Source organism: Empidonax traillii, unplaced genomic scaffold, assembly GCF_003031625.1.
Source record: "Empidonax traillii isolate 1590-97213 ecotype Southwest subspecies unplaced genomic scaffold, ASM303162v1 scaffold987:size331254, whole genome shotgun sequence".
Lineage (NCBI taxonomy): Eukaryota > Metazoa > Chordata > Aves > Passeriformes > Tyrannidae > Empidonax > Empidonax traillii.
The window spans coordinates 114,904-142,492 of record NW_020956180.1 but is presented as its reverse complement, the minus strand read 5'-3'; the positions used below and the strand labels follow the sequence as shown (position 1 = coordinate 142,492).

The 27,589-nt window shown below is 40.1% G+C and overlaps 1 protein-coding gene across 1 annotated transcript in view; it reads left to right on the top strand.

The window, feature by feature from the left end:
* Positions 1-17,107: 17,107 nt before the first annotated feature.
* The window catches only part of LOC114067902 (phosphatidylinositol 4-phosphate 3-kinase C2 domain-containing subunit gamma-like), a gene marked incomplete at its 3' end in the record, with an annotated part of 125,140 nt that continues 114,658 nt past the window's right edge, over positions 17,108-27,589 (top strand). The window contains exons 1-3 of the mRNA XM_027903656.1: positions 17,108-17,767; positions 21,189-21,271; positions 25,335-25,492. Coding sequence (XP_027759457.1) covers positions 17,108-17,767; positions 21,189-21,271; positions 25,335-25,492 — 901 coding nt within the window. The remainder of the gene's footprint in view (positions 17,768-21,188; positions 21,272-25,334; positions 25,493-27,589) is intronic.

Sequence of the window (27,589 nt, the reverse complement as noted above, 5' to 3'; positions counted from 1 at the left end):
AAATGTGGGCCCCAAGTCACCTTCTGACTGCAATTAAATGTATTCCCAGAGGTGAAGTGGTGTCTCTTTCTGTTCTCTTTCTCTGCTTCAGCTCCTTTACTTGCCTTATTCTCTTTTGTATCCCATTTTCATAATTTATCAGTTTGCTCCCTACAACTTTGTTTTTGATTTCTGTGCTGTCTCTGCTCTCTGCTCTGTTTCAATATTTTTTTGCCTCCACTGCACTTCTGCTTTAGATAATGCTTTCCTTCCTCTGCTTATTTCTTTTTCCATCCTCTACTGCCCTCTTTGATGACTTTCTCTTTTTCTCCCATCCTTATTTGCTATTCTTTACTTCTGATTTTTTGATCCATTGCCACACAGCTTTGCCTGCTTTCTTTATTGCCTTTTTGCTTTCTTAATTTCCTTTCTCCCTTACATATGGCAGTATTAAGACAGCCTATATCTTAATATGTTTTCATACCACTGAGATCAAGGTAAAAGATTCAGACCAATGAAATTATATGTGAGTTGGAATTAAAGGCAAATTTCTTCTACATTGCTCCTCGTTTTCCTCTCTGAGGATAAGAGAGAGGATCAAAAATCTCTTGTACGTCAAAAGTGTTTCTGTAGTTGTCAAAATGAGTTTTAGAAATAAAGTCTGTACTAGTGACCAAATGGGTTTCCATTAAATTTGTGATTGACCTCAAGCTACATCAGTTCTAGTTATTATTATTTCACTTGTGTTACATTATCATACTAAAACCTCCAGTGAAGTTTGAATATGAATGACCAATATGAATAACTCTAGTAAAACACATCACTGAAACGAAGGCAAGAAACGCAGTAACTCCTTAGATACAAGATCAAATATCTAAGACAGATCTAGAAACAAGTTTTCAGAGATTTTTACAGCCAAATGTTTATTAAAAATATTTCCCGTCTGCAAGAAGAGAGGGAGATGAGCCAACAGGAAGACCAGAGGTGTAAATGGATCTGCAACAAATCTCACAGGACCCCTGCCCATGGCAGAGTAAAGAAAGACTGCCGAGATCTTCGGTCTCCAGCCCCAGTGGCACCTTTCTGTTCCTCTCTGGAAGGTCTTAGTGATGAGACTGCCCTGTTACATTGTAGAAAACTGTCTTTCTTCTGCTGTGTACTGCGCCTCTGCTGACAAAAACACATGTTTAGGATGTGACTAGATGGGACTGTGAAGGATTAGGACTATTTTGTGTTTTTCAGCTGCCTTCCACCTTTATATGAAAATCCATTGTTTGTTCATAAGGCTCATCTTTCTGCTCCATAATAGATTTGCATAGAGAATGTAGCTTTAGGGCTAACCCCTTCAAAGACTTAATATCCTTGAAATAGCAATTTTTATAAAAAGCCTTGATTTCTTTCATTCTTGTGGTGGGATATCCATAATACCACACTCTTTTGTACTGCTTTCCTTCCATACCTTTTGAAGAGTTTTACAGGCAAAGCCAGTATCATTATTTGCATTTTACTACCAAACTCAGCCTTACAAAATAAATGTTTAAATCTTGTGTAACATCTTTCTGCTCTGCTCCCTGAAGCAGGGGTGAAATCCTGATCTACCTGAAGATGGTGGTAGAAAGCCCCATTAACCTACAGTGGAGATAGAATTCCACCCTCAGTGCCTGTCATCTATTTTACTTTCTCAGTTCTTAATACCCTGGAAAATTGAATTCACTGAAGCAACATCCCCTTCAGGCCAGGCTCCGGGGAATTCTAGCTGCAATTCAGCCCTCAGAGATGTGGATGGATCATAAGCTTTTGCCTTTTGGCAAATAAAAGAACAAGGGGACCCTGAAACCTCACTATTCTTTCTGCCAACTTTCTTAAAGGAAAAAAAGAAAAAAAGAAAAAAAAGGCCACTCAAAGAGAGAACAGAACAATACAAATCAAAGAGCGTTTCTATAAGGGGTCCTTGTTTTGAATATTCCAGTTATCTTTCAATAAGCTGTGTCTAGCTGCAAGAGGGTGTCTCTTGCCTTGTCCTAATATTTCAGTGGTGCAACAAAAGGGTTCAAAAATATGGGACTGGGAAAGATAGTAGCTGAACCTCAGCAGTTCATCAGAACTTACTTCGGTTGTGAGGTAAAGAGCACATTGAAAAGAACACAAAAATGCTTGAATCAAAAAAATGCAATGCAAGACAATTTTCTTCCCTGTCTGGTACCTCTGTAGGCTTATCAGGATGGCTTAAGCTTCTCTCGTTATCTAAAAGGGGCACCGTGCCCTACTCCCTGGTTCATCCCTTGGTATATGTGTCTAAACAGATGTATATCCAGTGCTTGGCTGTAGTTTGCTCAGTTATAGCCTTCTGACTGGAAAAGGCAAAGTGGTGCTCCATGCAAAGAGAGCACGCGGTTATGGTTAATCCTGCACATCCTAACGTTTTAGTTACCCCATCTTCTAAAAGGTGCTGGATTTGGGACAACTTGGGTAGTCAGAAACTCAGGACTTCTTAACCCTTTCTTGCGAAAAATTCAGGTCTCATGGCCCTTTCATAATTTTATCTGCTTGAAGCTTTTCTTTGGGTGCAAAAGCAGTGACCATAATGGTTCTTGCAATTTGGAACTCGGCAGGCTGGGGTTCGTTTTGCAGTCACGGTTGTTTATACTCTGTTGATAGCCCTCTATGTGCTCTTCTTATGTGCAGGAATTTGGGATGGGTCACATCAGCATGTGGGGTGCAGGGACCACAAAATTGTCTTATGGGCAATCTAAATGCTGTGAATAGTTGGTGAGTTCTAAACTTCTCTTTCATTATTTTCTTAACCTTCTTAGTCTGTCTTAATCAAATTTTGCTGAATAGTTATTTCATGTTTATTAGCTGCCCAGAGACTTGTTTTTGAATGGCTTTTTTTTTTTCTTACCTATAAAAAAATTGCACACCAGTCTAAAGCTGAGCCAACCTAACCCAGAGAAATATGGTCTGAGTTTTGAATTTTGGGAGCGTGGAAGTTGACTAGTTATGTAGCAACACCAATGTAAGTTTTTTTATCCAGTCTGCCAGTTTTATCCAGTTTTGTTTCTTCTTTCAAGTTTACTTCAACAGTGAATTTGAACCAGAGTCACAGAGGTGCATTTTGAGAATTCTCCAGAGAATTTGGGTGGATGAATGGGCTTCCATACCTGTTTGGACCATTCAGCTAATAGCAGGTAAGATGTGTGCCTCTTGGTTTTTAGGACGGAAGAGTTAAGTCTTTGATTACAGCTTGTAGATTTGTGACCACTTAATTCTAAACCCCTTTGAGTTTGTGAAATTTGTGTGTATTGCCTCATACCTTGATTAGAACTCACTAGAAAGGCTTTGTTTTACCTTACCCAGTTTTATTTGGCCTCCCTATAAGTTCAGTGTGGTGCTCTCCTGAACCACATCACTGCACGAAGGTTCTCTCTCCCGCACAGAAATGTTTTGCATGTCAGGGCCAGTCAGGTTCAAAGCAGAAAGCAGATGTATTATCAGAAAAGTGAATCTGGTCAAAGCACTGCACCTACTCGGCCCTGCTGCGTGTGCTCAGGCTTTGAACACTCTGTAAGAACAGTAAGATTTTGCTGTACTTGTTTTTTGAGTTAAAGAGCTAATGGGGGGTTGTTTGCAAGGGAAAACGACACAGGGGGAAAAAAAGCTGGTAGGGGGGGGGGCAGAAGGAGGAGCCCTTCTGTGGCTGCAGTCTCTGAGTTTAAAACTGTAAGGGTATCACTTCTTTCATAAGGGTTCAAAGGGTTAATAGAAAAAGGGATTTTCATTGCATTGTGCACAGTACCTATGATGGTCTCGGTTTAAACTTTAAAGGACAGGTGAAAAGAGAGAGAGGGAGCTGAATGCTTGCCTTATATATTGGAGAAATTGTTCATTCATGTGAAATGCTGACCTCTGTCATCCTGCCAAGCTGACTGGGCCCTAGGGTGAGAGGCTGCTTGAGTGCTGGTTGCAAAAGTTAAAGCTGCCCGGGGAGTGCTTTAAAAGGACAATGTCAAGGTTGGTCTGCCCAAAATCTGACCTATCTTTTTTTTCTCTCTCTTACATCTATTTGAAAGTTCATGTCATTTGTTTTTTGTGTTTCTAAAAAACTTGTAATCTAAACTAAAATGCTTCAATTGCTGTTGAAAGGTAGCGATTAGTGTTTGGTATGGCAATGCAGATGCTGGAAAGGAGGAAGGACCCTCAAGTAACATACAAGTATGGGGACTGTCTTTGAATTAGGTGATAATTAGTAAAGGAGAGTTCAGGTTGAAATGGGGAAGGGATCAATGAAAAGGAGCAAGGATAATTTTTACTAGTTTAAAATATCGATGCAGTTCCAAGCTTAACAAGTTAATTCAAAATCTCTATATTTCTATTCTGTTTTATTCTAGTTCTGTGTTCTCTTCTTTCTCAATAACAGTAGATTGTTATATACAATTTCTGCCATAACAAAAATATACCCTTCTTTCTTATTTTCTTTGCTTGATGACCTAATTAAAACCACATTGTATCAGTATAATTTTCTTCTATATTATATATTATCCTAAGACCCAGAGTACACTCACAGAAGTACTTCACCCACTCGAATAATTTCTTCTCCAATTTGAAAATAAATAAAACGACTACCTGAGCAAGTCCTAAAGGGGAAAAAAAACACAAAAAACAAAAACAAACAAACAAACAAACAAAACAACCAAGAAGAAGCAGTAAAATCAAAGTAAAGAAAATATTTTTTCTGTACATAGTTATGTTTGCCAGAAAATGCATGAGGGGGGAAGCCCACACAAAGCTCCCCCAAAACAACTTACAGCCTGAACTCTGGGGATTGCCGTTCATCGCTGGTTTACCTGACAAAATTTGCGAGCGCTCGGGAAAAATGATCTCGCAATATCCTACATGACCACAAGAGGGCGACGGGATCAGACAGACGCGTTTGCTTTAAAGTTGACCTTTCCAAGCTTTCACGAGTTTATTCCCGCTTCAAAAAAGTTTTCCTATGAACTGCAAGGCTCAATTCTGATTTCCTTCTCGGTTCTGCAAAAAACCCACGCTGCTTCTAAGAAACCCTGGTGTGTCATAATCTCTTTCCTAGGTCCAAAATACTATCCTTCCTTAGCTTTCTGTTGTGCAGGCTTTTCTAAATCCTGGAGGAGTGGATGACCTTGCTCTGCACTGTGGAACAGAACAGCTGTGGTGAATGGAAAGAGATTGGAGTAAAGGTCTCACAGTGGCCTGTCCAGCCTAAATGTTACAGGAGTGTCCACAGAGAGGAGGAAGAGTCCATAAGATAATCAGTTCCTCTATCCCTTCTAAACCCAAAATATCACAAATCATCCTGTGCCTTGAGAATATCACTTTTGTAAAGCCTTTGAAGGATATACCAAATTCTAGTACTTTCTAACAAGGATGATTACAGGAAAACCAAACCAAACCAAAACAAAAAAAACCCCACACCACCTTTTTGCAAGACAAACTTCTACCAATTATGATTTCTAAATTCTTTTCTTCTTGGAACTAAAATTTCCCATATCATCTAAAGCAGCATAAAAAAGCAGGCAGCAGTAAAGAAGCTGTCTTGGTTAAAAGACACTCTGCCTCCTGCCAACAAAGCTATTGAGTGTTTATCTCTATTACATCCATCTGTAGCTAATTGTATAGTTATGGTAATAGTGCCCTCCAGAGGAATTTTAAAGGAATTATAATACTCGGAGCTAATACAAAAGATGTTATAAAAATGAGTGCAACAAGAAAATGGAATATTATTAAAATGATAAAATACTTGAACCTCAGGGGAAAGAAATCTCAATATCAAAGCTCTTTCTATTTTGCATGTGCATTTACATCTAAGAAAAGCATATCCTAGCTACAATAGGCTTCTTCATAGCCTGATAGCAAACATGAAGTTTGCATAACTCCATTTGAATCAAGGATATAAAAGTAGATCAACCAAGTGAAGAATGAAATAGCTATTCCTAGTCTGCAGGAGACATGAACAATATATTAGGAGTGGGCTGCAGCCTTAGTCTAGGATGTCTGGATTTTTCCTGGACTTGGTGCTATAATGTTGACATGGCACAGTTAACTGAGGAACTCAGAAGGAAGTGCGGATGTTCAAGGAGCTCTGTGGATGAGGTTTTTTTTAATATCAAGATAAATCACGTGAAGTGTCTCAAATTTCAGTATGGAGTCTTTTTTTCATGGCCATTGACTGTAACATGCTGTGACACCAGATCTCAAATGAAGGGCACGTTGCTGTGGAACATGATCTCTTATTTTAGACCATGCCCTGGAGGCCTGTGGTACAGGCTTCTGAGATGACACTTCAGCACCTGAGTGTCAGGTGTATTTAGATTACCTTGGTTTTTTAAGGTTCTCAACCTGTGGGGTCAAGCTGCTTGTTTTACATTCTGAAAATCCTGTCCCCTTCTCCTCAAAAAAACAACCAACCCTTAATGAAAACTGAAATGGTGGTGAGTTCTGTATTTATTTGCTTTCAGGCATACCCAAGGCTCCTGTTTGACCTGAATGCTGCAGGTTTGCATCAAGGACAGCCCCCACACTTACACTGCCAGAACTGGAAGGAGTCGTGTGGTGTTCCTGTGCTTGGGATCAGATGGATCTTGTAAGTACAGCATTTGTTTGGGAAAGAAGGGAGATGGCTTTGCTCCTTGTGACATATTTCTTCATAATGGGATTACCCTCTCAGTCTAAAACTTCTTCTAAACTGGAGTTTCCTATTTTGCATGAACCACCAAGGTGAGTGAAGTGACCTAGGCACAGGTTGGTGGGGCAGGGATGACAGGGAATCACCACTGAATGTAGGGAATGTAACTAACCCCAGAGCTTCCTGGTTTTTTCATTTGCCCCAGTAGCTATGGTGAGAAGTGCCTCTCTCCCTGTCTGTGTTCACGTTGTCACTGCACGGTGATTTTGGCCATCCTGTAGGTCATGGTAAAGGATGGTACTACCTATTTCTTTTATAGTGGTTGCCCCCATCCAAAAGCACCAGATTATTGTCTGTGCAAAGACTGTGGAGCTTTTTGGATGAGGGTTTTTCATGGGCCATTGAATGGGTGGACATGAAAAGAGAGCGCTCCTTCTTTCTCTCTTCCTTTCCTAACCCAGAGTTTGCTGGACGATTTGACCTCATTGTGAACTGGGAACCCGTCCTTGGCAGACACCAGCCCCCTATAGAGGCCACCTTGAGTGGATGCTAACTCCTTGACCTTTATCTTCAGCATGATTTTGCCACCTGCCTTTCCCACCTGGGCCTTGCAGTTCCCCTCTGACTGTACAGGTACAACAGCTCACCCCTGATGTGAAGCACTGTGCTCCTCACTCTCCTTCAGCGTGGACTTATTTCTGCACTTGGGAGGAAGACAGAGCAAGGTAAGGAGGCCAGAGGAGTAGAAGCAACAAGGGGTGGCTGGGCTGCCCAAAGCTACTGCAAGGCAAAACACAAACCCAAGTCACGGCTGCTGCAATGGAATGAACATCTTTGGTATCGAGTAGGATGAATGTTTATTGCTGCAGAAGTGCTGCAGTGTGAGTGTCTTGTCCAGCCCCAGTGAATGCACCTCGCCTGTTTAATTCCAGAGGTACAGTTAGCACGGTCTTCCCTGTTGCTCCCTTGTTCATAAATACAGAACCATTGTTAGCAAAGCCACAGGCAGGCTGGTGCAGGACCTGACACAGAAGAGAGCAGTTACTATTTAAGAATAATGTGTGTGGGTAGCATTGATGGGAAAGGTACTTTGGGGTGATAGATGGAGGTGTATTCTCAGCACTGCAAGTATCTCTTTGCCAGCCACTCATTCGTGGGCCAGTCCAATTGTGGTGGAAGGCTGCTGTGAGCTTAATTTCCATGTAGGAGTTTGCAGAAATACATTTTGTTGCAGGTATGCAGTCCCTTGCATTATTTATGTGAAAACTTCAGTAAATTATTGTTGGCTTTCATGCTGCAGGTAAAGTTTTAATGAAAACAGTAATGGATGCTTTGCTGGCATGCATAGGCGACCTAAGTATGCAGCCAAATTAGCTATCTAAGCAGATGCTTTATATCCTGAATTGCATATAAGGAATGCTGTTCAGTTGGTTTAAAAATTATATATGCACCCGCGAGCTATTTTCTTTTTTTTTGTAAAAGCCATATGGTGTGTTTTTTTTTTTCTCTTTTTAAAGCCAGAGTTTCAGTCATACTGTGAGCAATTATGACAATACAATTAAAGTCAGAAAAAAGGTGTAAGAAGCTACCCATGTGCAAGAAGTTCAGGGAAAATTCAGAAATACTCCATTAATTAAAGTGTTGCAGTACTGCAGTATATGCAGCATTTTCGCAAATGTAAGCAAAGCATCCGTGAGAAAAGGCAAATTGAGATAAGGTTGATACTGTGTAAGTAACCTGTTCTTTGGGTTTAGAGGCCTGGATCACGGACTCATGAATGGTTTGGGTTGAAACAGACCTTAAAGATCATCCAGTTCCCATCCCCCTACTGTGGGCAGGGACACCTTTCCCTAGACCAGGTTTCTCCAAGCCCCATCCAACCAGGCCTTGAACATGGCTAGGGATGGGGCATCTACAACTTCCCAGGAAACCTGTTCCAGTACCTCACCAACCTCAGAGTAAAGAATTTCTTATCCATATCTAATCTAAACCCACTCTTTTTCAGTTTGAAGCCATTCCCTCCCATCCTGTCACTCCAGGCTCTTGTAAATTGTGTCTCATCTTTCTTGTAGGCTCCCTTCAGGTACTGGAAGGCCACAATTAAGTCACCCCAAAACCTTCTCTTCTCCAGGCTGAATAATAACCAATTCTCCTAGCCTTTACTTACAGGAGAGATGCTCCATGCCTCTAATCAACTTGGTAGTGTCCTCTGACTTGCTCCAACAGGTCAATGTCCTGCCAGGTGGAAAAGAACCTGGGGGTGCTGATCGACAGGAGGCTAAACATGAGCCAGCAGTGTGCTCAGGTGGCCAAGAACACCAATGGCATCCTGGCCTGCATCAAGAACAGTGTGGCCAGCAGGAGCAGGGAAGTGATCCTTCCCCTGTACTCAGCGCTGGTGAGGCCACACCTGGAGTATTGTGTTCAGCTCTGGGCCCCTCAGATCAGGAAGGATATTGAGGTGCTGGAGCAGGTCCAGAGAAGAGCAACCAGGCTGGTGAAGGGACTCGAGCACAAGTCCTATGAGGAGAGGCTGAGGGATTGTTTAGTTTGGAAAAGAGGAGGCTCAGGGGTGACCTCATCACTCTCTACAACTCCCTGAGAGGAGGTTGTAGCCAGGTGGGGGTCGGTCTCTTCTCCCAGGCAATCAGCAGCAGGACAAGAGGGCACGGGCTTAAGCTCTGTCAGGGGAGGTTTAGGTTGGATATTAGAAAGAAGTCCTTTACAGAGAGGGTGATCAGGCATTGGAACGGCCTGCCCAGAGAGGTGGTGGATTCACCGTCCCTGGAGGTTTTTAAGATGAGGCTGGATGTGGCACTGAGTGCCATGATCTGGTAATCACAGTGGGGTTGGATCAAGGGCTGATGATCTCGGAGGTCTCTTCCAACCCAGTTAATTCTATGATTCTATGATTCCTGTGCTGAGAACCCCAGAGCTGGATGTTCCACATGGGGTCTCACCAGAGCAGAGCAGAGGGGTAGAATCACCTCCCTTGACCTGTATTTTTATGCTTACATAGTTACTAATTTGTTTTCTTTGATAAAGGCAGTAGAGCTAATTCATTTGCAGTACATACTAGCTTATGGTATCATATATTTTGGTTTATAGTATAAACCTAGCATAACGTGTTACAATTATGCTGGTTTCCCTGAAGGTACCCTTAAGAGAAAAGGACTCAGTCCTGCTGGTTCATCTGAATCCTGAACAAGCCACTGAACTGACACGTTGTGTGAGCCAAAGGTCCTCTCGCAGCAAAACCCAGCAAAGAGCACAAGCGAGTTTTTATTACCATTTTCCCTTCTCTCACATGTGGGTCACTTTGGAGCTGAACTCAAAGCCATGTTTAAGTTAGGTCCTCTTCAAGGCAATTGTAGTAACACTGACAGCTCCCTGAGACAGCATGGCCAGGCTAATATGGCAACATTGCCCTGGCCCAGGTCTGGCAGACTGAGTGGTCAAGCTCTGTATTTTGGGATCTTCTTTGCCTTCCTTCTGCTCTAGCAACCCTGTAGAGGCCCATGCACCACAAGCTACAATGGAAGAGGGTCTTAGGAAGGGTGATGAACCAGCTCACTGAATTTTCCATAGGTCAAAACCTGCTGTAGTTGCTAGGGAGCTTATCTTAACAGTGTGTTAGTATCACAAGACTGTTTTTATATTTGAACAGTCTATGATAAAGAACAATTTCTGGAAGGTCAACAAATGGCAAAGCTCAGTTTCACAGAAAGCCATTAAACAGGCACAGTGGACGGGGGAGACGAAAGCAATAGCATAAGAAAACAGTGGAAAAATCAGAGAAGGTAAGAGAAAGCAAAGGAAACAGCACAAAGTAAAATTTATAATGCCTTATGAACAAGAGCTTTGGCTTTTAGCCCTCCTCAGCTTTGGGATGTTTGCCTCTCATCTGAAACATGTGGCCTGACTTCTTTCCTGAATCACATAAGCTCTTTTCTTGGGTCACTTAGCATTTAATAAGCATTTATATGTATACAACTATTATAGGCTTTTATAAAGAGATCTGTGTATACAAGTAAACATGCACACATTTATGTTTTGTATGTATATGCATGTATGTTAAGATACATGTATATAAGCCTTACATATATGTGTGTGTTTATACCTGTATTTATACACATAAAATCTGCCTGCTTATCTTATTTGTAACTATATTTTTTAAGATGGTTGCATTAGTACTCCTCCTTTTCAGCAGTCTTTTTCAGTGATTTGATTCTTTTAAAGCTGGAGTAATTGTTTCTGCCAGAAACAACTCTGCTGAAGTGCACTGTTCCTTTCAGAGGATCGAAGTACAAAAGATGTTCAAATAAAAGGAGAGATTAAATTCTGTAGTCTACATTTAATCATGGCTAGCTTTGCAGTCAGTGTGTGCAGTCTGTGAAGGCTGATCTTTCACAACAGCATATTTCAAACCTCAGGAGGGTGTAACTTTGTATATTTGGTGTAGGTGTCAGCAGAGCCTATGAAAATGTTTTTTCTATGTAAAAGTTTTTTTTCTTTTTTTTTTTTTTTTAAAGTGAAACTTTGCTTCCCTCCTGCTCTCTCTCTGTCCTTTCCCAGGCTTGTTCTGCATGAGTAAGTAGAGGGTAAGGAGTATTTTCAGAACTGAAAAGTCTTTCTTGCCCTTTGCAGAAAATATCTCCCTTACTGATGAATCATTTGCAATTGCTCAACCACTGTATTGTTTGTTGCAACTTTTATTTTCTTTGCCCAGCAGCATCTACCCTGCTGGGTTTTACTAAGCAGGTAAGAAGGCACAACCCCTGCTTGATGAAGCTTGTAGGGGAGAAAGAAACTAGGGCCTATAGTACAAAACAATTCATCCTTTTTTTTTTCTTTTTTTTTTTAAAACCAGAATTCTTGTTCATCTACTGCTTAAACGCAACAAAATCTTGGCATTTGTTTTCACCAGCACATGGGAAAAAACCTGTTGTATCTCTGTAGTTTTCCTGATAATTCATCATCACCTTGGTGCAGCGGTGCTTTGGAGCACTGATCTAGGAGAAGTAGTATCACATTCTCTTTAAGCAGGACCTCAGCAATCGTGAATCTTTCCTGTAAAGAGCAGCCTTCTGACTGGGGCCACATTCGTCAGTGATGGTGATAGATATGATGACATTCCCTGTAGCCAGACATAAGGCTTATTGCCACTGTGCTCGACACTCTGCCTCACAGTTTTGGAGAAATGACAGTAGGTGGCACTGGAGATTAGTAACACAGAAGGATGGATCTGTTATGAAATGGAGCCGTTTCCTCACTGGCTCTCTGTTTAACCAGTTTTCCATCCCCACGGATTGCTAAAACTTTGCTGCATTCCTTTTGCAAGCCCCGTATTACTCGAAGCCTCAAGGCTTCAAATGCAAGGGTGTGACTTGGGAAAGCTCCATGCTGTGAAGCAACACTGAGGTATTGATGCTGTATTCCTGCTTGGGGTGTGTAGAGTGATTATTTTGCCAGCTCTTTACCTGCAGCTTTTTGAGACCTGGCTCATACAAGCACAACTAAATCAAATCCATGACTCTTCATTAATGAAGAGCGAGTGAGATGTGGGCTCCTGCCAGTGGGTGGAGCAGCGAGAGTATCTAACAGAAGTAAAGGAAACATCCCAGGGAGTATCCAGTTTTCTTTGTCTCTAGAGATTTTGTCCCACACACCAGCAAAAGAGGAGGAGACAATTCTTGGCAGTTCTGGGAGGAATTAGGGTAGAAAGTGACTCAGCAGTTTACTGCCTACTCCTGTCTACTCCTTTAATGGGAAGCGGAAAACAGAAAAATAGTGACCACCTTAAAAGCCAAATACAATTCTGAAAATATCCAGAGTTTCCCAGGAAAAACCTTCCAAGCCTTCTCCTGGAAGTCACCGTGGGGAGAGAGGGGGATGGGTCCCAACTCAGTTTATATTATTCGTATCACCCTCTGCGTGTGCTTGGGAATATGAGCTCTTCCCGTGCATATTTCCTGTTCTCTTGATCCTCCTCCTTTCGCTGTGTCCAATCACTGTTAGATGAAGCAGCATCACACTGCCATAAACTCTGAAATGGCAGCTCCTAAAATTGGTGTGTTCCTCTTCTCTCAGGATCACTTCACAGTAATCACTGGAAATGACTACAATACAGCACAAGTGCCACCAAATAGTTTGTGGAGCAAGTTGACATTTTAAAGGTTGGAGAATATATGACAAAAAATGCATCTCCTTTCACCAACTGAGATTAGTTTTGTCCTTGTGTAACTGCTTTTAAATCACAATGACATCATTGACTGCTTTTATACTTTGAAGGGCAGGGTTTTTCCTTTAACGCTTTATCAAATTATGACTTCAGTTTATCAGATATAAGATATCTGATATTAATTATTAACTTTAAATGCTTTGTCCTAATTGTTCGGTCTTACTGCATGGCTTTTTGTAACTGAAATACTGTTTTGTTGATGCTTACTCCCTCACTGGTTTTGCTGGTATTTTCTTGGAGGAACAGGCTTGGACTAGGGCTGGGATTTTGTTTGAATTCTGAACAGCCACTCGAGGGTAGCAATTTATACCTTTTTAAGGAATGGTATGAAGTGTGAAGGCAGATGGTCCCTGAGGGAACTCACTCTGTGTTGTGCCTGGAGCAGCTCCTGCTGCTCCCTTTTATGGAGGGTCCCGGGCTCTTTGAGGTCTAGGAAGAAGTATGTGACCAGTGCCGTGTTTACTCCAGCTCTTAACGAGGCCCTTTGTGGAGGGCCAAGTCCTCATTAGTCCCTGAGAAATATCCCAGCTTAAGAGAGGTTCTTCCCCCATTAGACTACACCAGCTCTGTGTGCTGAGGAGCAAAAGCCAGAGGGCCTCTCTGCCATCAAAGGTCTGTCCTATCCCCTTCTCCTGTGAGTGGAGCTGGGAGCTCCTTTCAGAGCATGTGCTACCAGCACAGATAGATGGAAGCTCTGTGAAGATGGAGTTAAGTTTTTGAATCCTGTTCTTGTGCAGAAGTCTTCCGAAGAGGCAAGTCTTTCCCTCAGTGAAGTTGTTGTTTTAGGGGTGTTTGAAAATTGTACTGCTAGTGACATCATCTACCACCTTGTTTAAAATTAAAAAAAAAAAAAAAAAAAAAAAGAAATGGTTGGGTTCCCAAATTGAGAAAGGGAACAGATAAGGTGTTAGGTGTTAACTTTTTATTGTTAGTGCTGTTTCAATTTTCCCTGAAGGAAGACTCGGGAAAGAATCATCACCGTAGTAAACCGGTTAAACAGGAAGGAAAGCTTCTGACGAAAAAGTTACACCCCCTTGATACTGAAAGCACATAGGTCATCTAAATGTGCCTGTGAGCAGGAAAGCACAGAAGACTGAATATTCTTCAAACAGATTATGTGTTTCAGGTAAGAAGTTGCAACAGATAATTCTTACCACTTAGCAGGTGGCCCAGTCGTCTCCTCCTGGGCTCAGGTAAAATGGAAAAGTGAGCCCAGCGTGCACCAGGCTTTGTGGAATGCATGTGCATGCTGAAGTCTGGGAAGTATTGTCATGTGCTTGGATGGCTCACATGTTGTGAGCACTGTGTGTTGCTTTTCAAGTCTCTTGGTTTGTACTGAGTATTTCAGAATGCTTGTTGAGATTCTCTCTTAAAACCCCTGATCACAGAACCACATGGTTGTGTGAAAACGCAGCTGTCATTTAAAAGGAGAAGGAGGGTTCATAGCTGTAGGAGGAAAAAGTCAAACCCTCCAAAATGTGAATTCAGAAACAAGGCAAAGAAAATTAAAAACTTAGGTTGGTTGTTTTTTGGTTTTTGGGTTTTTTTAAAAGACATATCAGTTTTTCCTCATTAGGTATTTTTGAAAATTCATCTTTATCAATGCACTTTGCATGATTCAAATGATGTAATAGTGACAGGCAAAGAGCCAAATAATTTCCTGAATTTTGTACACTGCTTGAAAAAAGCAGCTGGTCCTAGTGCAGAGCCTGGTCATTCTGACTAAACTCGTAAGTAAGCCTTAAAACACTGAGATTTACACCATGGCACGCTGAGATTACAGTCTAAATGGTTAGTTTTAAACACAAGAAAGAGACAAACAATGCTGTATGAGTGTCTGCTCCCTGCCAGGCCCTTCCTCTGCCCTCATCCAGGCTGGGAGAGGGAACCAGTTGTGCAATCTTGCCATTGCTCATGTGAGTTTCCCAGGTCAGTGAGGAAAACAGGGAGGAGGAATACATGGACCAGCCTTTGGCACTGTAGCTAAACTCTGTGCTTTTAAAGACCACTGGGGAGGCAATCATTCTCCTGAACAGTATGGAGAGCACAGGAGATAAGCACTGATACACAGATAGGTGGGGGTGGGCTCTGTGTGTCTGAATATTTCTCTGTTGCAGAGGTATAGATGGAGGCTTAGTGATGAATGGGCAAGGTTGGCTGTTAGGCGTTTATGTGCCATCGTTAACAGAATTTCTTTAAAAAGTAAACAAAATATTTTAGAAAGAGTTGAAAGGGTGGAAAATGTATTGGATTTTCTATGCCTCAATTATAGTCTTCAGGTAGCCAAACGTTTTGAAGGAAGATGAGGCTGGAAGGAGATATCATTATTTTGTCTTGTAATTTTCCTTAAACATTCCAGTTTTTGAGCTGGGTTAAAAAAATAATCAAAGACCTTAGACTTCTTGATTAAATGACTATATCCTTTCCTTTTTTTTTTTTTCCCCTTCTTGTATTTACCTGCTGTAGAAATGAAACAGGGGAAGTTGTAAATGGGAAAAATTTCATACAAAAAATTCCTGTTGCTGTTCTTTTTTTTTTTTCTGAAAAACTGGTGTCATCTTTATCTAAAGACGTAAACTTTAGAGTTCACTCTCAGAGAAAGGTGAAAAGACTGTAATTGAAGTTTAGATCACAAATCAAAATGGTGTCTGTAATTTTGGTTACCTGGCTTAGTGTAATTTCATAAATACCTTTCTTTTTTTCAACATGGTTAAAGCAAACCAAAGCATGCAACACATGGAATTACTAAGCTGAGTTCTTGAAAGAGTAGTTCAACCTCTAAGTTGGAGATTTCATTTCAGCCTATTTAAGTTTTCATTTCACTTTTCATTTCCTACTGTGGGTGACAGAAGCTTATGTCACCTGGAGTTTGACTTAAAAATGAAACAAAAATAAATAAAATTGTGTGTGTACTTTCTGTTGTAACATAGATTTTCATTGCAAGGTGCTATTATCTGAACTAATACAGTATCTTGGAGACATAATGGAAAAGCTATTTGTGGAGCTAAGCTTTAGCAGTTTCAGAGCACACTTTTTATCTCAATAGCTTTTTCTTTTCCTGCTGGGGAATACATTTTTTATTGAATTATTAAATCAGATGTTTCTGTTTCGTTTATGTGATAAAGTACTCCAGCACAACAGTGTGCTGTATGTAGTATTGCTGTTCTGTGTCATCTCTGTTTTTTAGGCTACATTTGTATCAGTAAATAAAACAGGCCAAGGCCTTGAGGGCCAGTGGCCCAGAATAGATTGTGGTTGTAGAACTTAACTCCCTTCCTAAAAAAAGAGATACCCTCGTGCCTGCTGACAGCAGTTTCCAGTACATGCTGCCCATCTGAACCGGAGGAGTACTTGGCACATGCCAGAATTAGGTCAGGAAGTTTGCTAGTAACAGCATGAATGATGGTGAGCTGCTGCAGAAGCTCATGCCCTTGCCTGCTAATTTACTAAAGAAGATACAGCCTCGGGCTTTGAAGATAAATCTGTTTTGTAAAACAAAGGAACAAAAAAGGCTGAAATTGATTTATTTATCTTTTTTCCTCCCCTCTTCTGTATGCCATATCTAAGCTTTTGGGGTGGAGTGTTTTGAATATTAGTTGGAGGTCCATGTCTTCTATGTTCTCTTAATGTTCTTCATGTTACTACACTAAGATAAAAAGTGGTAGAATATGAAGAAATTTGAGGCACAAGGAAGATGTGAATGAAACTGTCAACTATTAATACAAAGCTTTCCTAACTGCTTGTTTTGCATCCCCGCACTGTGTGCTATCCAAGTGTAAAAATAATGGAAGAAACACAGAGATTTTCTTTAATGTTTGTCAGAATTAGTATCTTAATATTTAGATCAATTGTTTCAGGCATCCTGTTGTTATTATTTAGGAGTCAAGGATAATAATAATAGTATTAATTTGTTATTATTTCTTACTATTATTTAATAATAGCAATAACAATAGTAATAATTAAAATATGTCTGGAAATAAGGATCGAGCAAAAGAATATTCAGGCTCTACTTGAAGAAAGTATTTCCACCCTGTGGATAAAGCTCTAAAGCAAAAAAATATATTGCAATGTACTGCTTTTCTAATATTAGATATTTTGGGGTTTAACTTTTATTTTGTGCTTCATTTCAGTGGTGTGTAGCTCCAATTCTGAACACTGCTCTCTTGACCTTGGAACTGTTATGAGACTTTCCCGAAGATTAATAAGACTGAAAAGAAGAATCAGCCATGGCATACTTTGGAAGGGTGCCTTTCTCACACAGTGAATTCCATAAAGGACAGGCTGGGAACCAAGTGTCTTACCCAGTGTACCCTCCTGGTTCTGTTGGAGAGATCCCTCTAGGATTTGATCGAATAGTTGATGAAGTCAGCAATGAATTTTTTTTTTATGGTTCATCACATTCACATCATCATGAAGAAATCTTTTCCCCATCACATGTCTTTGGTCCGGGTGTGCCTGGCCAGTATTTTTATGGTCAGCCTCTAGTTGCTTATGGAGAACCTTACCCTGAAAATCCTGTCTCTCGCTGGCAGCAAGGCACACTGTCACCCACGGTTGGATTCAGATCTTATTTGCTGTCTGATTACAGAAACTTCTCTCTGGTGGATCCCTACCCCTACAGTCAAGAGAGGGAACTCTGTGGGGGGAGTCGTGTAAATTCAGTCACAAATGTCTTTGGTTCAGCTGTGGAAAGAGGCAACACAAGTCTGGGTTTTCCTATAGGCTTTAACAGCGTAGATGCCCGGTGTCCCATTTTCTTAGACAGCCGTCCATTTGGACAAGAAGAGAGAGATGGAAGTGGAACTGGGGAAACTTGTTTAACTAACACTTCCAGAAGATGCAACATAGGACCTGCTTGGCCCCATGGCTCTGGACATGGCAGAGAGGTATTGAAATTTGCTTATATTAACAGTCCTTAAAATTTTTTGTTCTTGTTTGTGTCCTTGTACTTTGTGTATTCACTCACACTGCTACAACATGGATTAGAAGCACTTAATTTAAAGACCTTATGAAAAATAAAACATTTATGCCTCAGGGGAAGCAAAAGCATTTTATACCAGAAGAGAATCTAGATTATGGTCTAGAATGCTCCAGTAGGCTCATTTTTTGGCTCACTGAACCATAAAACTACCACAGAAGGATAAGTGCAAAAATGTAGAGTAAGATGTGTTTGAAAGAGGTAAGATGACAAATCTTTATGGTCTGATATGAAACCTGAGATTCTAAATAACAATACATTATGCTGAATCTGTTTCTTTTGTTGAGCCAAATGATTGTCTCTGTGTCTGGTTCGGCTGACGTATTCTGATCCTGACAGATGAAACATGCCATATCCTGCCTTCCCCATGTTCTGCATGCACTTACGTGTGGAAATATAATTATTTTCTAAAAATAGACGTGTCTACTATAACTGTGGAAGATGGATCCTATGACACACACTCTTAGAACTGTCTTTTTGAGGCAAATCCTTTATCTTTTTTCCTCTTCCATCAGGTATTCATAGCTCTATTTGTGATTTTGCCATTTTTAACAACCATGTCTTATGGGACTCCCATGACTCTCTCTGATGTTATACCTGTCCTCATTTTCTTTCTTTCAAAATCCTGACATAGAGAAGGAAAAAGAAAATGATAAATTCACCCTTTCCTCCAGTCCTTGTTAGCTTTCTGAGTCATTATAGGAATCCTGAAATAGCCTACAGGATACCTCTGCACCATGAATATTAAAAGACAGTTTAGGTTTACCTTCTGCTTTTAGTGATCACAGTATCTTAAAGCAAAGGGGAAGAGACACTTGATTGACTTGCTTCTGTGTCTGTGAATAGAAAGAACTATAGAAGTAAACATATGCAGGCCCAGACAGATGGGGAGGCAGCAGGGGGAAATATATCTGAGGACAGGAACTCTTAAGACTAATCCTGTGCACCACATTTTGGAATTTCAGCGATGAATACAAAAGAGGAGGGGATGAATAGGTGGAGAGACAAAAGGCTATTGTTGCATTTTACTTATGATAGAAAAACTAAAGCATGCTGACATCATGATGAAAAGAACAAGCCCTCTCATGAGAAGAGTGGGATACAAATAGCGGGATACAAATGAGCAGGAGGAGATTAAATTGTAGTATGGGAAGAAGAGGTGCTACAGGAAGCAGGCATATCAAAACAGGCACAAGTGCTTCTGTGACAGAGGAGCAGAGAATTATAGAGGAGGGAAGAGGAGAGGAGTGAGTCAAGGGCGACTACAATCAAATGTGTGGGAGGATTTGATTAAGTCAGGGAAGTATCTGAGCTGTTTAGTGAGGAGAGGAAGAAATGGGAGAGAGGAGAAAATTGATTTGTAGCATGAAAATCAGTGTGGTCACAGGAATTCCTTCAGGGAGAAACAGCCATGTCAGGATAGAAAGAGAGCCAAGGGAAGGGGATGGCAACTGAACTTTGAGATGATAAGGGAAAATAAAAGTGAAAGAAAATTGAGAGAGGGAAAATTAAAAAAAGCTTGTAAAGTAGTAACTCATTGCTACTGGGCTGGGAGTTTTGGAAAAGGCAAGAAGTGCTGTGTGGTGACAGACCTGATGCCAAGTGAAGACTATCAGAGTGGTTGGAAAAGTGGAACGCGACAGCAAAAGAAGGAATGAGCACAGATTGGATTTGTGAGGTCCAGGATGAGTAAATGATGCATCCAAGTAGTAGGAGATGAGAACCAAGATTGCAGAATGAAATTGTAAGAATACTTGGAGGTTAGAATTGAGATAGGTCCTAGGCAGGCAAGATAAAACATTCACATTGCTGAAATTGTACTGTCATTCTGATCCTTAGCTCTCGGATGCAGTTGTATGGCCCTGGGCTTTATTTAATGTGTGCTAATCAAAATATGTCCACTGTAATAAAGGAAACATTGAATTTCTCTGGTCTTGTCATCACCAGGTCAGATGTTCAAAAATAGTAAACTGTCTTAATAGTATCCCAGTGAAAGGAGATGCTGTTTTATCTATATTTGAAAGAAAACTGAAATACAACCTAAAAAAATAATATCTTTATCTGTTTATTTAAAACCTAGTTTTAGAAGCTAATGTTTTCAGAGTTACTAAGAAGACTGACATCTTCACCCAAGTCCAATCATCAGACCAAACTTCATGATTTTGTTTTTGGTGCTCCAGAAAGGAGAAATACACAATTAGCGTTCATATTTGGGAAAGATGGTTCAGATGACTTGATTAGCATAAGGTGAGAAATCTGTGGATTGAAAAAGAGAGAATCCAGCCATCAAGGAACGCATTCTGTTACTTCATCCCTGTTGTCATCAGTTCTCTCCATACACAATTCTGTTTCATTCATTGCTCACTTTCAGATATTTGCAATGAGTGGACGCTCAAATCCTGTTGAAAATGATGTGTAATAATGTGATCATGTAATATCCCCCCAACATCTTTTCATGCATGTTGCACTTCCTTGTCCAGCCAAAAAGGACCTTAAATTCTGTTTATTAGTTATTATGATGATTATAAATTTCTATACTTTTATTACTTAAATCATAAAATAAATCTTTTGCCATGTCTCAGTTTCCTCCTCTGTGACGTTATTAGTTGCTTCTCTTTCTGAAAGGCTTTAAAAGCTCTTACATAGTTAAGCCTCGTGTATGTCTCTGCCTACAACAGAACGGGCTTGCAGATATAATAGTATTAAGTTCTTTCCTGGAAGTGATGTTCTGACTGGAGGGTTCTATGGCAAACAGACAAAGGGGTCCTCTGACCCAAAATAGCAGCTCAGACCTCTGCTCTCCAAAGTGCACAGAAAACATCTGGGGATTTTTCATGCTCAGCAGAATACACTGGCTTCCTGTTATCTGTCTTAGGGACTTGCATGAAAGGTTCATGGAGTTTGAGGAGATCCTGAGCTTCCTGGCAGGCCATAAGAAGAGAAAATAAGGACTAAAACGCACTGCAGCATAAGCTTCAGTTTGCCCCTTCTCCCTTTTGTACACTCAGCATACAACTTCTGCATTTAGAGTTATTTCTGCTCTGACACTAGGTGAATTTTGAAAGCTTTATAATTCCTTATGTTCTGCATGGAGAGGAAAAACCGCTGTTACCCAGGGTAGCTGATGCTTTGTGACTCTGTTTTTTTCTCTGAAAGCATTTAGAGTGCAGTCAAAATGGGGTCATTTGTGTTTATTTAGAACTCCGTCAAGTCAGGGGAAGAATGATAAAGTATGAAAGGTAGCTCTCATGGAACCAAATGCAAGGTTAACCTCATGATCCTGCTTCTGATATCTATATAACAGAGCTTTGCCTCTTTGGTATTTTTAGGATGCAGGTTGGTCTATCCAGCTGGTTGAAGCAAATCAAGGAAGTAACGAAAACACAGTTGGTTTTTGCAACGCAGTGGAGAAGTAAGTAATGAAAAAAAACTTCATTCAGCAAACTATCACATTTCACTTGTTTATATTAATTGCATTGGTTATCCCTGTGTATAAAGTCTGAATGAGATGAAGTAAATTTTCCCCATAGCAGCTGTCATAGAGCTGGGCTGTGCCTTGGCAGCTAGAAAGGTGTGGATAAAACACCAGTGTTTTGGCTACTGCTGAGCAGGGTTCCCACAGCATCAAGGCTGTCTCTCCAACATTCCTCCTTCACCAGGAGGCTGGGAGTGGGCAATTTTTTGGTAGGAGACATAGCCAGGAGGGAAAACTGATCGAACATGTTATTTGTTAACATGTGATGTCTGCTCAGCAGTAGAAGCTGAGACAAAGGAAGAGGAAGAGAGGAGGGGTGATGACAACAGTATCTGTTATTACATTTGTCTGAAACCCTTCTTCCTGGAAAGGGGCTGAACATTGTCCACTGATGGGAAGTAGAGGATAAATATTTTGTTTCCCTTCATTTCCATATGTGGCCTTTGCTTTTGGTTTTATTGAACTGCCTTTATCTTGACCCAGGAGGGTTTTTTCCCCATCCTTTTTTCTCCACCTGCCCCTGCAGCTTGATGGGCACCTGGCATCCACCCAAGGTAAACCTACCACACTCTGCATTTCTAAACAATGCCATAATTCCAGTATCTACTTAAATAATGAAGCACTTCTAATTTTGGTTTAAAGATTAAAATACAGAAAGGAATGTTAGTTCAAAAAATATTTTCTCTCTTAACTGTCCCTTTTATCAGTGGTAAGTACATTTAACTCTTCAGTGTTGATGGCTTATAGTGTATAAAACTTAAAATCCTGTTTTCTGTCGTTGTTTTGGACAATATTAGTGGCTGTGTAGCTCAGAGCAGGAAAAAGAGTTGGAGGAACTGACCAAGAACAGAATTACTGCTTCCTGTCATGATGAAAAGTGAGACTAAGCAAGTGACAAAACCTCCTTTAATTATTGTTTACCGTTACAGTTAATAGCCTGGCTCAATGAGATAGAACCTTTTTTACTTTCTTAATCTTCTTCAGAAAAAGAAATGGTGTTGAAATCCAAGCACGCCAAGAAATACGAGTTTTTAGACCATCTGTGCAGATTCATTTTCCTTTGTAGATACTCACTGATCACAGTGTTAAGTTGTTAGCACAAATGCACGCTTTTCTCCCCAGAAGAGTAGTTGGAAAATAGAGAGCTGCTTTTTTTTTTTTTTTTCATTAGACTTTAATGAATTGATTTTATTCAAGGTCAGCGAAGGCTGCTTCCCTTAAAAGAAGGGGGAAAAAAAATCCAACCAAAAAACCTAGTTTGATGTTGCACTGAAATTAACAGTGAATATATTATATATTCATATGGAGTGGATGGTCAACTTCAAAATATACTCAGTCACATACATCTCAGTTTTCTACTTTTCCACGGTTTGTCAGACTGAACTCCAACCCAGTTCTTCTACCATCAGATGCATGAAGGCACGTTTCTTGTGACAGCTTTCATCTCAGATTTTCAGATTTTTTAAATGTCTAAACATTCTAATTATAGGAAGAGCTTTCTATTGATTTTTGAATAAATGGTTTTATTTACAGGACTAAAAGATAAACAGAAATAAACCACTGCTGATTTACAGGAATTTGTTTCTTGTGCATCACGAACAAATGCTCTTAAAATGAAAATAAGAACAACCTTTACTTTTCTTCTATTAAATAAACAGAAAAACATTTTTAGGAGAAAATGTCACAGCAACCAAAAGACCAGTAAATGTCATAAATTTTCAAATAACTTACAAACTTGGTCTTGCCAAATGAGCATCCCTAGAAGGATGCTCAAGGTCCCCAATGAATCTCAATTGCTGACAGTTTCATATGTCAGAGGCAAGATGTGTAATTCAAACTCTGTGTCATGCATACTTGCAGCTCCAGCATGTAACTCAAACAGAAACCCGTCATGTTTTTCTCTGGGTAATAGTTGTACAGGTAGACGTCTATAATTGGAACATTTGGTTGTACATAACTGTAAATCAGTCTGCAAAATCACTTTATCAGGTTACTTCTACAGCCATGAACTAGCGATAGTGAGCATTCATCCATGGGTGGCTTCAGAATATGCCCTGAAGTGAGTTTGATACCAGAAGACGCCAAGCCAATAGTCTCAGGGTTCAGTGCTGCAAAATGCAGAGTTTCCTCCACCTCCCACTGTCTTCAAGGATGGGCTCTGCACCACTGAGAAATACATCGTGTTTTGAAATGCTGTGAAATAGCAAATCCCTATAAATGTTAGTACTTTCCACATACATTGAATTGTTGCAGCACAGAAAGCAAGTAGCACAAGATTTTCTTCATGTAATACTTGCATAGTAGTTTAGCTATGCTTTGGAAGATCTCAACTTACCAGGTTTTACAATGGGCATGTTTTGCCCACCTGCTCAGGCCAGAAGCCCTTTAGTCACGTGAAAAGAATAGATGGCGGTAAATGAGCAACACTTTCTGAAACTGAATGCGTTTTCAACTGAAAAATCGTGAAAAGCAAATTTGTGTCCCCACATTATCCTAAAATATAAGCAGTGCGTGGGTGGGGAAGGAGATGAGGTTTGCTTAGTTTTGAAGTGACTGTCAGTAAGTTGAAGAGGTGAGTCATGCCCCATGTGTGTACACAGCCTGTTAATTTGATGCTGGAGAAAAGGTAGTGAAGTTTCCAGCCTTCCTGGGTCCTTGGCCTTCTTACAGAAACAGCTTACAAGAGTGAATTTGATGATACAAGAAAGTTTTATATGTACCTTGCACACAAAGAAAATAGACTGACATCAGCTACGTAGGTCATGCAAACTGCCTCTGTAGTATGATGGGTTTTAACGATGAGTGTAAATCTACCTTGTACTGGAGGTTCTCTTGTCAAGCCTCATTTTCTCCTACCCCACTGAAACATCATGCCCCCTGGTTTTTCATTATAAGAAATGGGCTGCTTCACTGGATTATTAATATTGGAAGCCTGGGCTTTTTTTTTTTTTCCTTCTCATACTGTAGAAACACATGGCACACAAGAGTAGTTCATATGGTTAAGAGACTTGGACAGCAGCTCTGAGGTGAGGGTAACATAGTAATGAAGACCTTTAGGTGAGAGAACCAACCATGGTTCAAAATACACTGTAATCAGAAATGGTATAAAGCCCTGCCAACTCCGAAGCTAGAAAATGCTTCTTGAACTAACAAAAGAGAATGCAGTATGCTTAATACAGGATATTCAAGTTTAGCTACTAAATATTCAGGCCAATTAGCGAATGTGAAGGGTACAATATGTGCCCTTACCTGCAGCTGCAAGGTGTATTTGCTTAAAAAGCAAATTGAATCTCAGATGACAGACATAATACCTGTGACCAGTGTTCATTAGGAAATGGGACCTCAGGAGGAATTAGTTTCTGCAAGTCTATGGTAATTGGAAGGAGAAGGAGCAGTATATTTTATAGGTAATGGTATATCAGAGGGACTCAATGACTGTAACAGTTACTGTGCTGTACAGACATTTACAGAGATACCCAGGGTTTTGGTAATGAGGATTTCAGATTGGATTTGAGAGAATTGTGAAAATAGACTGCTAAAGGTTTTGCATAGGAATGCATGTTCCTGTATTCATTTTGAGTAGCTGTCCTAGCGACAGCATGTGCCCTTGGTTAGTTTTATGTTAATACTCAGTTATTTAAGTACATATTTGAGCACCATTATTTCTACTGCTCTCAGTGTACGCTGAAGTCTCTGTTTAAACTCCTTTTGGTTTCACTGAGATCAAACTCAGCAGTGATGCTGTCAAGCTCGTGAAGATTTTACTGATGGTTTTCCTAAAAGTAAAAGATGTAGTTATATGTGCTATCTGATATGTAGTTATGTCACTAATGTATGTAAACAGAGTTTGAGTTGCTACCCCTTCTCTCCACAGAATTTTATTCTAACAGCTCTCTGTGCACTATTCCTACACGTGTCTTGTAGAACTTGTGTTTTATTCTTAAAAGAGATCAAAAATGCAAACCCATTTAGACATGATTTCTTCACATTTTCTTTCCAGAATCAAACATGCCTATCCTGCTTCTGACTTGAAGACAAATACCGGGAGAATCTGGAGTGTCACAACAAGATTCCCAGACCATATCCTTGGTGGAACAAAATTCAGAATCAGTGTTTGGACAGATTTTTCACCATCTCCTGTACTTCTTACACAACAAGGTAATTGACTGAGGTGTCCATATTCTTCCACAACTGAGTTCCATGGAGATGATAACAAAATGCCTTTGTTGTCTGGAAAGATATTTGCAGAGCAAGCTTTATGAGAGTCTTGAGTCCAAACTTTGTCAAGCATGTTCAGTATATTTGCTATAAAATTAATATTATGTTAAATATCAAAATCTCTAATGTGGGGATCTCTACTTTCTTTTGTTGCAATCAGGGTCAATTCTGGCAGTCCAAAATGGGCCATCATTCACACTTTCATTGAGGAGTAATTTAAGCTTGTGCCTAATTTAAAGTGTATGGGTAGCTCTTATAAAGTCTTGGAAGTTCTCACAGCCTTGATTCTGTTTCTGAATGTAAGACTCTGAATGTAACAAAGTCTGCAGTACTGAAACTCCTCTGCACCCAAGGTCATGTGCAGGTCTGGGAAGGTACATCAGTTATAAAATTAAAGGAAAAATTCCAACTAGGGGAAAAGAATAAAGGGGAATAATTACTAATTGGAGCTCATGGACTTTGTGGAGTCTTCAGCCTTGGAGGTTTTTAAGGTATAACAAGACAAAACTCTAAACAAGCTGATCTGAATTCAGTGTTGACCCCCCTGTGGAGGGGGGGAGGCTGGAATAGATGGACCTACTGAGGTTCTTCCCAGCCTAGATTATTCTGTCACTGATGACTGTGGGAAGCTGCCACTGCTCCTGTGCATCCTGTATCTCTGATGAACGGGAGGATCTTAATTCCAGCTCTGGTAATTTTTATTTCTGCAACATATGCAAAAATGAAATAAATTACATCTTCTTCCCCCTCTCTTCCTGTGCTGTTTCATTAAGTGGTAGTCTTTTTTTTTTTTTTTTTCCTGAATCATTTCTTCAGTTGTCAAGGAATTATTTGGCTGTAACAGGCTGAGTACTAGTTTGTGTGGCAGGTTGAAAGCTGAAAATCCAAAGCTCTACAGAATGTCAGTCACACATATTTAAAAAAGAAAAAAAATAAAAAGCTTCATAAGTAAGGTAGCCAAGACTTACAAACTTTACAAGTTTTCTTGCCTGATTTGTGAATATCTACATAGTCATTGGAAAGCCTGGAAAAATAGTAGATTGTGTCATCTCAAACCAGTGTTTTGTGAATGCCATGGAAGATCTTGGGACTCTTGGACCAGAAGGTAGTAATTCCAACACTTCTGTCAGTGAGACAAAGGAATCTACATTGAAGTTCCCTGTAAAGCAAAAATCTTAACTATGGGCAAATCTTTTATCATATAACATTACAGATTGTTTGTTTTTTTTCAGTCTGCTTAACTTTATTTACGAAATCTCTTTAGAAGGCACAGCTAAAACTGAAAGGGGATGTAAGAAACAGTTCTATCCTATACTTGCTTACTTCCTACCAACTAAGTGATAAGGGTGAAGTGCAGGGAGGGAGTCCACTTCTTGGCCCCATCTAATATAAAAAATTGTTCAGTTATGCAAAAAAAAAGGAGAATGGGTCTAAGGGGTGCAAATGATACTAGCAAGTTTCAGATTTTTTCCAAGGAGTGACCTGAGAAAAGTGCATGTTACAATTTTAATTCAAGATTCAGTGTCATTCTTTGTTTTCTCGAGTGTATAAATTTAGCAAAGAGGCACTGCAGTTTGTGTCAAACCAACCATGCTTAAAACAGCAAGTTGTCAGAGGGCTAAATGTTTAAAACTAGTAAAACTGGTAGAAAACGTGTAACTGAGGGGGCTTTCAGAACAAAAGAAAAAGAGTTTTTCAAAGAAAATGAACATTTTTAGAAGAAGCTCTTGAATCCATTGATACATTTGTTTTTCCCTAGGGATGACCAAACCAAAAAGTAAGCTAGCTATGGCAACAAACTGTTTTATTTCAGCTTTGTTTATGTCATAGACCCCTCCCCTAAAAATGTCATCTGTTCTCTGAAGATTTTTCTCAGTATCACGACCCTTTAAACTACCCCACAAAAACAATTTTATATTTCTTGGTTTGTTCTAAAATAATAGCATGGCAGCTCTGAACCAGATTTCTATTCTGTCAGTTCTATTTTGTTCTATGAATTGGCTGCTGTGGGCAAATGGGTAATTCAGAACCTCATTA